We start from the raw sequence: 12,623 nt of genomic DNA, 5'->3' as shown, positions 1-12,623 counted from the left end.
GGTTAAAAAACGATGGCCGCTCCCCATACTCCACTCCCTGCTCACATAAAGAGACATGTTTTCAGTTGGAACATGCTACTGTTGTAGATACGTAAACTTAAAGTGAGTGTTTTGCAGATATCTTGAGGACGCTTCAAAATTACGCAGGATTAAACAGATGTGGCTTCTGATGCTTGGCAAAGGGAGTTAACTAATAAAACGTCTTCACCTCAGTAGAGATGGTAGCTCTCTAGCGATCTCACAAAGGCAAAGAGCGATCTCTTTGTCCTCTGGTTCCTGAACAAGGCGATGTAAAGATGATTTTGTGAAATAGTTTTTAGTCCTTGGTGTAGTTTATATATCATGAAAAGCTATTATAATGTGAATGGAGAAGGACCATGCAGACTCTGCTGCTTGAGGAAACATACTGTTTATCATCAGTTTCACAACCACTGAGACCTCAAATGTGAAACCAACCCAATAAACCCACAACACTTGCTTTGTCCTACGTCTTCCTAAGCAGTTGTCTTCAACTTCTTTCTGCCCTAACAGCTGCTGCTAGAGTGAAACAAACAAACAGAATCCACTGCCCCTGCCCTGCCACTGTCATCCGCATCCCCAAAGACAGAACATCCACTGCCCCTGTTCTCAGGGCCAGTATGGCCAGTGTCCTGTCTCAGAGTTAGTTTTTTCTGTTCTAGAACCTGGGAATCCACTGTGGTTTCCATCATCAAGACCACTTCCTGCAAACTCCAATATCAAACATCAAAAGCTGCATTACAGTGGACTTAGACGAGTGTCTAAAATTTTCACATGTATCTCTTATCTTCCTCCATGTAACCAAAGATATATGTATGTATAACTGATCATCAGAATTAGAAATCAGGAATTGCCTACGTAGGAAAATAGAAATGATCCATCTGGGAAAGAGATTTTCTCACCATTGATTATACGATGTATATGTCTTCTCTCTAATATGGTAATATGGTTGTAGGATTATTTTTAATGACCCAAGCTCTCATTAAAGCAGATCTCCAAACATGACTTGGAACCATTTTTCTGTTATAGAATTATACCGTTCCTTCTGGTGACTTGCTGATGTTGTCTCCATTTTGGCTACATAGAAACCCAAAGTATTTTCCTCAACCTGACCTGTTCAAGCCTGTAAGTTGTCTCTTTCAGTATACATTGTCCTTGGATTTCTGCCAGGAGTATGAATTCATAAATTAACTAGGGCTATATCATTAAGCAGCCGTATTTCTCCGGTAACTAAGGCTACAAATCCCAGACTAGATTTGTAATATGGATGTCATAACATTTACAAATCAGATAGAAAAGTTTTTGGAATAAGCTTCACCAACTTTAAAATACATTTTTGTCTGAAACCAGCAGGACATGTTAAAAGTAGATATGCTTGGTCCTGATAGAAGCCATATTTCATGTTCTTCAGACAATTGCTTCTGTTACTGGTTTCCAAGGAGTACAAAACTAAAAATGAAGCAAATTAAAACTGTGTTCTGCTATTTCTTAGAACTGGGGAGTTACAGGGCTAAACAAAATCTTAAGAGGTCATTTAGTCCATTCTCTGCCTTTAGGTAAAACTGTCAGAAATGGCATCCAGATGAATGAATTCTGCAGACCAAGCTTTCTCCAACAGGGAGGGCTGTCAGTGCCTCATGACTGAGTTTATTACCAAGGGCAATTTTATGATGGAGCCTGAGGCCTTATTATAAATATTCTTCCTCTTCTGAGGTCAATTCTGTGGTTGATTTACGTTGTCATTTACATTTACCACTTAACAAAGTTCTTTTTAAACCTTTTTATTTATTAGTTCCCATTCCGAAAACATAATTGTGGCTGATATTAATAACAGGTTGGAAAAAATTACCAACAACCCTGCAACTTTATATGCAAGGATTAGCTGTACAAGATCATTTTTAGCCTAGAGAAATAAAGTTAAGCTTATTTATATAAGACTGATTTAGAAAAAAAATGCTTTCTTCCCACAGGAACGTTGGAAAAAGGCAAATTTAGAGAAGCATGCTTTCTTGGACTGCTTCATGGCATTTGGGAGTGGGAAGTACCAGTGTCCTGGAAGGTCAGTGCGACAGCTGGGGCACATTTATCCAGAAAGTCTGCAGAAAGACGAGGGCTTGGAGGGGGAAAGCTTTGGTTTAATCCCTCTTTTCTCTATTATCAAAACTACAGGGAAATCTAGGAGACCACATTCTGTTTGATTGGCCCTCACATTGTGCGATGTCTTTGTGGGAATGTCTGCAGTGGCTTCTGATAGGAGACCTTGTGAGAATAAAATATTATAGTTGCAGCTGCCAGATGAAAGCTGGGTTTGTGTTTCAAATGCTCAGCTTTCCTGTAAGGATAATTTGAAGTGGTTTGAGTTCTACCTTTTTTAAAGATATAGATAGAAGAATAATATTTCTTGAACAACAACATTAGCACAGACATTTGCTGGGATTACAGAACATCTTTAACTTCGAGCATGACAGCAGCTTACTGGGTGGTTTTTCTTTATTGAATTAGTTTGGTTCTATAAAAAGTTGCCTTTGATATCTTTTTGAGTTAAATGAATGTGGCACCCAGGCCTCCTCTTCAATGTGATGCCCTGTTCTAGTGCAAATTATTTACTGTTTATTTATTCAAAAAGAAACCTTTCTGAACATCTCATCTGTGCCAGGCCCTCTGCTAGGCATTAGGGATAGAGCACTGAGGAAGACGGACATGGTCCCTGACCTCATAAAACTTACAGCCTACATTAAATAAATCCCATTTCCTTGTTGGTGATGGTTCTGTTGGAGAAATGTTGGTACCTATTTGTAACAAAATCTCACTCAGTGAACATACAAATCCTTTAAAACTTCTATATTCGAAATATTGTAGTTTCTTAAGGCAATTGTCTTCGTTGTTTGAACATAATTACCAATCCATATTTGCAATTGTAACTTACCCAATAGCATCCGTTCAACTCCTCCTTTGTTTTATGTTTCATAATATCAACTTGCTTTTCATAATTGACACCTCCCCCAAAATGGTTTTCATTACCCTTAGCCAACCATGGAAATTCTATCTTCCTTCTTAGAAGTTATTCTAGAAGCTGAGGGGTAAGCAGATTTGTGCCTGGTGTTTCCCTGGAGACAACTGTTCGTCCTGGGGTAGGTCCTTGACTTAAACTGGCCAATCAGACTGAAAGGAGAGACTTTCTTCTTTCACGGTTAGGAAAGTATATACTGTCCTCTCCCATTGGGAGTGAACGAGCAAGCAGGTAGGTAGCTCCAGTTGCTGCTAAGAGCAAGTTCAAGGGGAATAAGCCTTAGGGTGGTTTGGAGTCTGTGGACACAGAGTAGAGATATGTGAAGAGCTTGGTCCATGAGATGTCATGTGCCACTGAATCATCAGTTTTGAGGAGCTACTCTACTTCCTGTTACGTTAGATAATAAATGCTTTTTATTAATAATATATATTACATATATATGTAATAAATGTTCACTTTAGTTTAAGGCAGGTTGAGTTGGAGGTTTCATTGGTTAGATCTGAAAGCATGCTGACATACCTACCAAAAAACTCCAAAGTTAACATTATAATTGAGTGTCAGATACTTGAAGGGAATAGTATAACCAACAAAAACAAACAATAACTACAAAAACCCATCATGCTCACCCTTTCTCATATCATTTTTATTTTAGAAAAGCAGTTCTTTTTTTTAAAATTTATTTATTTATTTGTTTTTATTTTTGGCTGCATTGGGTCTTCGTTGCTGCCCGCGGGCTTTCCATAGCTGTGGCGAGTGGAGGCCACTCCTCCTTGCGGTGCATGGGTCTCTCATTGCGGTGGCCTCTCTTGTTGCAGAACACGGGCTCTAGGCGCACGGGCTTCAGTAGTTGTGGCTCCCGGGCTCCAGAGCGCAGGCTCAGTAGTTGTGGCACATGGGCTTAGTTGCTCCGCAGCATGTGGGATCTTCCCGGGCAGGGATCGAACACGTGTCCCTCATTGGCAGGTGGATTCCTAACCACTTCGCCACCAGGGAAGCCCAGAAAAGCAGTTCTTAAACCAATAATACATTTATTATTTTTGTCACCAATATCCATGTTGTAAGAGTAGGTCTTCTAAAAATGTTAGGTATTACTTTTTTTCAGGTCCCTTTATATATATTCCCAGTTGTAACTAAAGAGTTTACTATAAGCATGTTTGAAATTGAGCTAGAAGTATTTTAGACCAAGAACTGAAATGCTTTGCAATGAAGCATGTAGTATGGGCCAATGGTCAAGGATTAACTGATGACTGTGGTTTCTAAGAGGGGCTGTTATGACATTACTGTGATATCTTTTGAGGCTGACAGACATTTGCTTGAGTTTGACAGTAATGGGTACAAAAGAGGGGACCATGATATTTCACCTGAATCAATAGTATATTATTTATACAGAAACTATACATTTTTCAATGTACCGAGCTTATACTATATGTAAGGCAGTGTCCTGGGTACTGCAGAAGCTTTGGGCAAGAGTAAGACATGTTCTCAGCCCTCAGCCCTGGGAGAAGGCGAGGAGGATACCATAGCGAGTTCATAAATAACTTCAAGGGACGCAGGGTGAGAGATGGCCAAGCATCGCGCTGTGGGGATTCAAGAGACAGGGTGTATCTGGTCAGGGTGATCTTAGATGATTTTCTTGGGAGAGAGGCCTTTGAAGGGTTGGATGAACTTCCAGACTGAGGGAACAGTGATCGAGGGGTCATTTAGTACAGGGATATGTAGGTTAGGGGTTCTGGTTTTACTGTTATTGAGACCAGATTACAAGTAGTAGCAAGAAGACAGACTCAAAAGGGACATTGGCCCAACCGGGAAGGCCCTTTAATACCCAGGTACACAGCTCACAAAGCACTAATGAAGTATTAAAACGTTTTGGGTAGAGCAGCCTAGAGTGGGGCATGCTGACATTGCATGTGAGAGAGATGGAGTGGTGCAGTCTACCAGATTTGGAAGATGATTAGAAACAGTGACCAGGCGAGAGGTGGGGTTTGAGGAATGCTGTAGCTTTGAATCTAGGTGGCTGGAAGAGGTGGTAGAAATAGAGAAATTAGGAACAGGAGCAATTTTGGGGACAAGATATTAAGTTTTCCTTTGAAAACTTTCGAGTGTGAAGTGCAGCAAAACATATATCATATAACCAAAATCTACAGGTTAAATACGAATGTTGAATAAATATGACTTAATTTTTTAAAACCTACTTAATCTAGTTTTCCACTAAGCTTCTATTTTTAATAGTCCATAATTTTCCTGTTACTTATTTTAAACAGCCAACTCATGAAACTTTTTTTTAAAAAAACAGACAACACAGAAGATTGTTCAAGAGGGTGAATGACTTCATTTGGACAACATATGCCAAGATAGATCTTTGCACTAGAAAGTTAATCCCACAAACCCTTAGTATAATCCCTAGAAAATCGCACCCATTCTTAGTTCGTGTACCTCAAGCCAATTTATTTTCTCATGTACCAAATACTCAGTGAGTCAGAGAAAGTTGCCTGGGAAGTAGATGACAATCAAAGTTTGTCAAGAAAACAGTCTTGTGGCCTTGCAGCTGTCGCCCCTTGGTGTTCGGGCCACTGAGGCAGTCCGAGAGCCCCTCTCCCAAGTGAACACGAAATAAGAACTCAGTGCTGCCATCGGCTGCCAACCAAAAAGCAGAATGGAAGAACTAGAGTTCCTCCTCAGAACGATGGGAGTTCAGAAAATATACGTGGAGGGTGAACCCCTTGCTAGGCACTTCCCTGTCGTGGAAGGGACCCCTTCCCAGGAAATCTACTGCTGGAGAAGTCCAGTGATTTTGCAGAAAAACCAACAGGAGAAAGCACATGAACTACTAGACTTTACCAGCCACGGTAGTATGGGAAATGAAAAGTGGACATTCTCCTCTTAACTGTGAATTTAGATGGAGGAATAGGACAGGGGATTTCCAGTGGGCGTCTCTGAGAGTTGATGATCTTAGCAGAAAGGGATGTGCTTGCCATCCCCACCCCCTGGAACGCACACCAAAGCCAATAGCCCTGATTTTCCTTGGTTCCCATCCCTGCAAGAGGATCCCAGTTGGCTGTATCATTGTGCTAACTGATATGGGTTAAATTCCAATGTAAAACAATAGCCCTCATCTTTGGCAAGATAACCCCCTTACAAAGGCATATGCTTGGATGAGAAAAGGGTGTAATAAGAGGAAGGCTGCAGTACTTGAGACATGGAAATGAGGCATGGATTCCTCGGGGATAAAAACTGTGATTTCTACTTTTTTGTGTGTTTGGGTTCTTCACGTTATCCTAGGGCAGTACAAGTCATAAAGTCATGAACTAATCTGGAATTACTCGCGAAAATCACATTGCTGTTGGAAAATTAATTCAAACATAGGTCCAGCTGATAGTAGGTTAGTAGTACTATTATTCAACCCACCAAATATCTCTTGAGCACCTAGTGTTAATATGATTTCCTTCATTCAGTAAATATTTATCAATTGTATGCTATATGTCAGGGTAGAGTTCTAGGAGCTACCTTGGAAAACAAAATAATGGATGAAGTCCCTTCCCTCAAGGAGCTTATAATCTAACTCAAGACACCTTATGAAACACTAGGGAGATTCAAAGACACATAACATTCCTGAGTTGCTTATAATGCAGTTGGAGAGATGGGACATAGCAGTGTGCAAAACAAGCTCTACTGAATAGCAGGAGACGGCACGTGAGAAATGCCAGAGGACTCATCTATGTCATAATTGTCATAGGAACTCAGAGGAAAGGGCACTGGAAAAGGCTTTATGGACTAGATGAGAATAATTAGTAAACAGCACAAAAGACAGCATACCTTCCTGAAAGGCAGTGGTGTCAAACGTTGAGGGTAGAAATAAAGTTAAGTGCTCGCAGGAATGTAATGTACCTATGTGTTAGTGGTAGCAAGGCAACTCTATATTTGGGGTTTGTGAAGCTCTGAGTACAGTAGTTTCTATATGTTTATTATATTAACGATAATGTAATTTTAATAAGTGTGCCTTATTCAGTAAAACATCTTTGCGCAATCTTGTATTTGAGAAGCATTATACTTAGAGGTAGCTGAATGCTCTAGAGGAGTGAGTAACACCAGTCCCTCTGGATTTCATGAGAAGTTACGAATTCGGTTCATTCTGAGGAATTTGTTACATAAACAAATGCATCCCCTCAACTCCCGTTGGTAAATGGAACGGAATGAACTGGATTTACTAACATAATATTGCCCTAACATTTTCACTATGGCCACGCACACGTCCTGGAGGGGATGTGAAAAGGGTCGAGAGTGGGAAGAGCGGATGAAGTTAACTCCAAGACTGAGCGAGGCTGCCAGGTCCTTTATTAACTTCTAGCCATGCTTCTCTCTCCTTTCTGCTTTACTGCGGGGCAGTGACTCGCTCAGAGGAGCACAGAAACCATTGGTGAAATCGCAGTCATTACTTTCCCAGCCATTTCATTCTGACACTTCATTATGAGGCTAAGGTTTAAGTCTGTCAAGAACAGAAGCAGCAAATTCCAGAGTGATTTTTTTAAATTTATTTTTTATACAGCAGGTTCTTATTAGTTATCTGTTTTATACATATTCGCGTGTATATGTCAATCCCAGTCTCCCAATTCATCCGACCACCATCACCCCCCCACCCCCACTTTCCCCCTGTGGTGTCCATACGTTTGTTCTCTACATCTGCCTTGCAAACCAGAGTGATTTTTGATACTTAGGCCAAAGTGCTTCTAAAATAAAACATGTTCATTTCTGCTCCAAAAATGCCAGAAAGGACCCTCTTTTCCTTCATTTACCAAATAGATCGCTAGCCTCTCAGTCGTGCACAGGACACCTGCACAGAATTTGTAGCTGATGGAGAGAAAAAAAGGGCACTTTGGGCTGGGTATCTCCCCACCACTTTTTTTTTTTCATGGGCTTTCTCCCCTCATCAGACTGAGTTACTGCTCTTTGATAAGTTTGGTCTCTTTGTTTTTCAGAAAGAAGTTTCAGCTCCTAGGAAAAGAGGACTGGCATTAACACTGTGCTATATCACAGTTGCCCATGGGTTATTATCTCTCCATCGTTAATGTCTTCTTCTTCCTTGCTAATTGCCCTGATTTTCATTTGGAGATTCGTGGGATGCTGAGGTGCTGATTCCGCCCCCAGCTCTATAGGAGTGAAGCACTGTTCCCTAAGCCAGTTCTCACATCCCATCCCTAACCCTCCCTCCCTTCCCATAGTGATTGATTTTAGTCTTGCCTTGTGTTTTAAGCAGTACAATTAACTACCAAGTGAAAGCTTCTGTTGAGACTTCTGGGTCAGAAATAATCATTCCCTGTAGGATGTGAATAATGAAGCACTTGGCCCCAGAAACTTTTGAGACTGTAAAAGCAGGATGAAGTTGGTACCATAGAGCAGAGCAGCAGAGGCGAACTGGCTTCATGGTAGCATCGTTGAGCCGTTGGAGTGATCTCTGCCTGAGGCCAGCACCAGCTCTAGGTTTTTCAGGTACATAAATCGATACAGTCCCTTCAATACAGAAACCAGTCTAATGGGGTTTTCTGTCACTTGCAACCAAAAGCATCCTAAGTAATAGATAATTTCCTTAAATGCAAAAGCTTTCTTTCAAGATCTGTTGAACTCCATGAAATATTGTATTAACATATACTGACCACATCAGTTAATAGCTTTCTAAATAGCCTGGGCTTTGTAAGGGGGTAGAGTTTCATTTACTCTGGGTATATCACCAAAGTAAACAAAAACAAATGTCACTTCTTAAATTTTTCCTCCTGGAGGGTCTAGAATTTAAGATATAGCACAAGATCAATTCTATTTGGTGCGTAATTCATCTTAATGAAGGCAGTAATGTTCCTTTGCCCTTTTCTTGAATAAGAAGCTTTAGAAAGAGGTATCCAGTGTCTAGCTCATAGTTCATACATAGGGGAGTTTTTCTTCTAGGAGGATCACCGTTAAAATAATCCTGCCTGCCCCTCTGAAAAGCAGTGACCTCAGAGACAGTACTCCCACTAGGACGTGATTCTCATCTCCCCAGTGGAACAGAAAACGGTGTCTCAAGTCCAGAAGCCCTGAGGTCCTCCAGACCTTTCCTCTTTGCTTCCTCAACTGCTTTCTCTCCAACTTGTCCTCCTTCTAAGTATGTCCCATTCCCTTCTCTTCTCTTCCTCACATCTTTTCTTCTTTTCCTGCTCTTCCAGTTTACCCTAATCCTGTTCTCATTTTATTCTGGATTTGCTTCCCTGTATTTAGGACCATCCCCTCTCTGCTCACTCTTCCAGATTTTGCCCACACCATCATTCCCAATCAAACGTTTGGTGCCCCAGCCATAAAGTTTCCTGTGTAGCTGAGGTATTCTCGGTAATTTTAATTTTGTGTGCTAAAACTAAAGGTTTGATAAACTACATCTTGTAACTTATTTTTTCCCTTTCTGCTTGTCAAGTGCCTCTAGATCAGTGATTCTAAAGTATGATCCCCAGACCACCAGTAATAACATTACATGGAAACTTGTAAAAAATGCAAATTGGGCTGCCCTTCCCCAGAACTACTAAGTCAGAAAAACTCTGGGGGTCGACCAAGCAGCTTGTGTTTGAACAAGCTTTTCCATGTGACTCTGATGCATGCTAAAGTGTGAGAAACACTGGTCTAGATTATTTTGCCTCCTGTCTTATAGGCTTTTGTTTTCCTATAAGATTTCTTAAAGGGGATGAGGTTGTGGGAAAAGTACTTCCCCTTTAACTTGAATAGCCATGCTTCAATGAAGGATGCCTGTGAAAGTATGTCTGTATGCTGCCTTCTCTGAATTCCAGGGCAAGACCATTCTATTTTCATAAGCTGCAGCTGGTAGCAACTAGGAATATACTTCAGAGCCCCTGCTCCTGGTAACAGTGGCAGTTTTCCAGCCCATGCTGGCACTGCCCTCGATGACGTCTAGTAAGAAAAAAAAGAGAGAGATTTTCTTTTAAAAAGGGATTCAGTCTCAAAATCCAGACATCTAATACTAAAGTCCTTACTTACCGCTAACCCTAGCATTCGTCCTGTACTCTCGGTTTCTCTTCCATGTCTCACTGATCTCCTAGGCCTGGGCTTCTGGAGCCCCCTTTGCTCCTCCCTCTTCTCGGCCTGCCCCCAGGTGTCTACTCCCACCTCCTAAACCAGGTCGTCATGCCCCAGGTGATGTCATCATTTTCTTACCCTTCGCCCAGCTGTATTATCTCTTCTTTCAATCCATCTCACTCACTACATACAGATGAATTTTCCTTAAATAATTAGCTCTAATTGTCACTTTCTTGTTAAGACTCTGGCACCACTGCCTGCCAGCCAAACTCATCAGCCTGGGACTCCAGACCCTCCAAAAATTTGACACAAATACATCTTTCTGCACATCTGGGAATGCCCACCCCAGAGGGTCTACCAGTTGTCCCCTGACTACCGTGCCCATTCCTCCCCTCACTCTCACTCTATACTGGGTCTGGAATGCCCTTACTCAACATGTCTACTTATTGGAGCCTGTCCTTCCATCCAGGTCTAGCTCAGGTGTCACCTCCACATAGAGTTGGTCAACTCTGGGTTACACTGCTTGGTCCAGACCCCAAATCTCCAAAGCCCTTCTGTTTCCACATTTATCTTACATTGTTACCTTTCCCATCTCTCCATGTACATTACTAGCAATGTGAGGGTAGAGGCCAGGTTTTGTAGGACTTTGTGTTCTGTGTAGCTTGAACATTTATTTACACATGGGGAACACACACAAGTACTCAGCATTTAAGGAATTTTCGGCATGTTTATATTTTAATGAGCTTTATTTGTAGATGTGTAATGTTCTTGTAAGTGTAAAAAATACATATTATAAATAATATGCCTCATTATTTTCACTGTTTTGACATTAGAAGTATTAAGAACACATTCCTAGCATGAACACAGCTCAGCTTGCTCCTGAGGCGCTTTTGTAAAGATACGCGTTTATGAGGCTCGTTTTCTTTGGAGTAACGGAGCTTTTAATGTCACAGTTACGTATGTGTTAGTCCCTGATGTTTTAGACATCGAACAAAACTCAGTAACCTGGTAAAGGCTTGAAAGCACAATTTATTTTTTGCCATTGCAAAAATATGAACTTTATTTCGTGGATAATTTAGGTAATTCTGCTAGACTATCCAAATATTTGGATTTGGAGAAAATAAGAGTTTTAGCACATATTACTTTATTATCTGTATTATTAACTCAGCTTACTTTTTTTTAACCAGAATACCAAAATGTTTAGAAATGATAGTAAATGTAATATTAATATTTATACTATTTCAATAACTAATACTAATTTAATAACTGAACTAACTTAACCCTCAAAAATAAAAGAAGAAAAATACTAAAGCCTCACCATGCACACAGTATTAGTTGGTCCAAAGCCTGAACTATAGTTTTACCTTAAATGAAATTCAGTTTTATGATTTTTAAGAATATCCCAGGGACTAAAGTTAGTTAAGGAAATGCTTACAGGTTCTAGTGGAAAACTATTTTAATGAACTGATAAACATTAGCTCTATTTCTAATCAAAACATGCGTAATGTTTCTAAAATAGTTCAGCTTGTGCTCTTAAATAGCTTAGGAACTATTTCTTGTTTACATGACTTATTTGCGTGATAGAGGAAATATTCATTGAGGGCCTCTTATGTATAATAATGCTTAAAGAACCTTCATTTTCACATATAAGTATAATTTTTCAGTACAATTTATTCACAAGGTCTGTGGTATTTTCAGGGTCAAAGTCCCAACACTGTCACACGACACACTCAAGCCCCTCGATGAGCCAGTTCCTCGTTTCTTCCTGCTCGGTCCACTCCATTTCTCATCACCTCACCTTCTACTGGGAGTAGACAGCTTGCAGGCCCCTAGGCATTCCATGGCCCCTTCCAAGTCTGTGCCTTGGTTACCCTCTGAGTGGAGGGACTTCTTCCCTGGAACAGCCCCACCTACCCTGCCAAATGGTCCATTGTCCTTATCGCCGCAGTGCCTCTCCTCCAGGGACTGGAGAGGAAGGATGCCAGCCACCTTTTCCCCAGGGGGCTGAGTTCAGAGAAGCACTCCCGTCATGGCAAGCTAAAGTTAGAGAAGGGCTGAAAACAGAGTTCTAAGAAAATAGCATTTGTTTGGATAAAGGAGAACCTTCATCCAAAAACTGTTTTATGATTCACAAATGCAAAATTAGCAAGCACTTTTCTAGTGCTGCCAGGTAACCGCTGAGTATCGGGAAGTCACTGCTTATTCTACCAAACACAAGATGTCAGTTTAGTGAGCTCATCTAATTTACTTCTAGGAAGGGTGCTAAGGGCTGAGAAGGACTGGCTGTTTTATGCAAGCGGGAATGTTCATGTTTCATTTTACACGTGGGTACTCGTTGCCACCTTTCCCGTTAGATACAGAATTCGCGGTCTCCATGAAACGCTTTCTTCACAGGACTTTGGAGATAATCACTCTCTTTTCACTATCCTACCCCTTTGGCTACTTCTTCTCAGGCCCCTTTGCTCACCTTCCTCACATTTCTAACCTCCAAATTTTGGGCTGCCCCAGGGCTCTCTCCTCAGATTTCTTAGTTTTTTCTATTTAACTT

At 40.9% G+C, this 12,623-nt stretch overlaps 1 protein-coding gene across 2 annotated transcripts in view; it reads left to right on the top strand.

Annotated features, from left to right (window-relative positions):
- The window catches only part of CYP39A1 (cytochrome P450 family 39 subfamily A member 1), a 71,662-nt gene that overhangs the window by 47,925 nt on the left and 11,114 nt on the right, over positions 1-12,623 (top strand). For both annotated transcript variants that reach the window (XR_014326541.1, XM_082848789.1), the window contains exons 9-10: positions 1,048-1,143; positions 1,989-2,077. Coding sequence is in view for 1 of the 2 variants with exons in the window: in XM_082848789.1 (XP_082704915.1) it covers positions 1,048-1,143; positions 1,989-2,077 (185 nt within the window). In the remaining variant the exon portion in view is untranslated. The remainder of the gene's footprint in view (positions 1-1,047; positions 1,144-1,988; positions 2,078-12,623) is intronic.

Source organism: Leucopleurus acutus (assembly GCF_964270905.1).
Source record: "Leucopleurus acutus genome assembly, chromosome: 10".
Classification (NCBI taxonomy): domain Eukaryota; kingdom Metazoa; phylum Chordata; class Mammalia; order Artiodactyla; family Delphinidae; genus Leucopleurus; species Leucopleurus acutus.
This window is presented reverse-complemented; position numbering and strand designations above follow the sequence as displayed.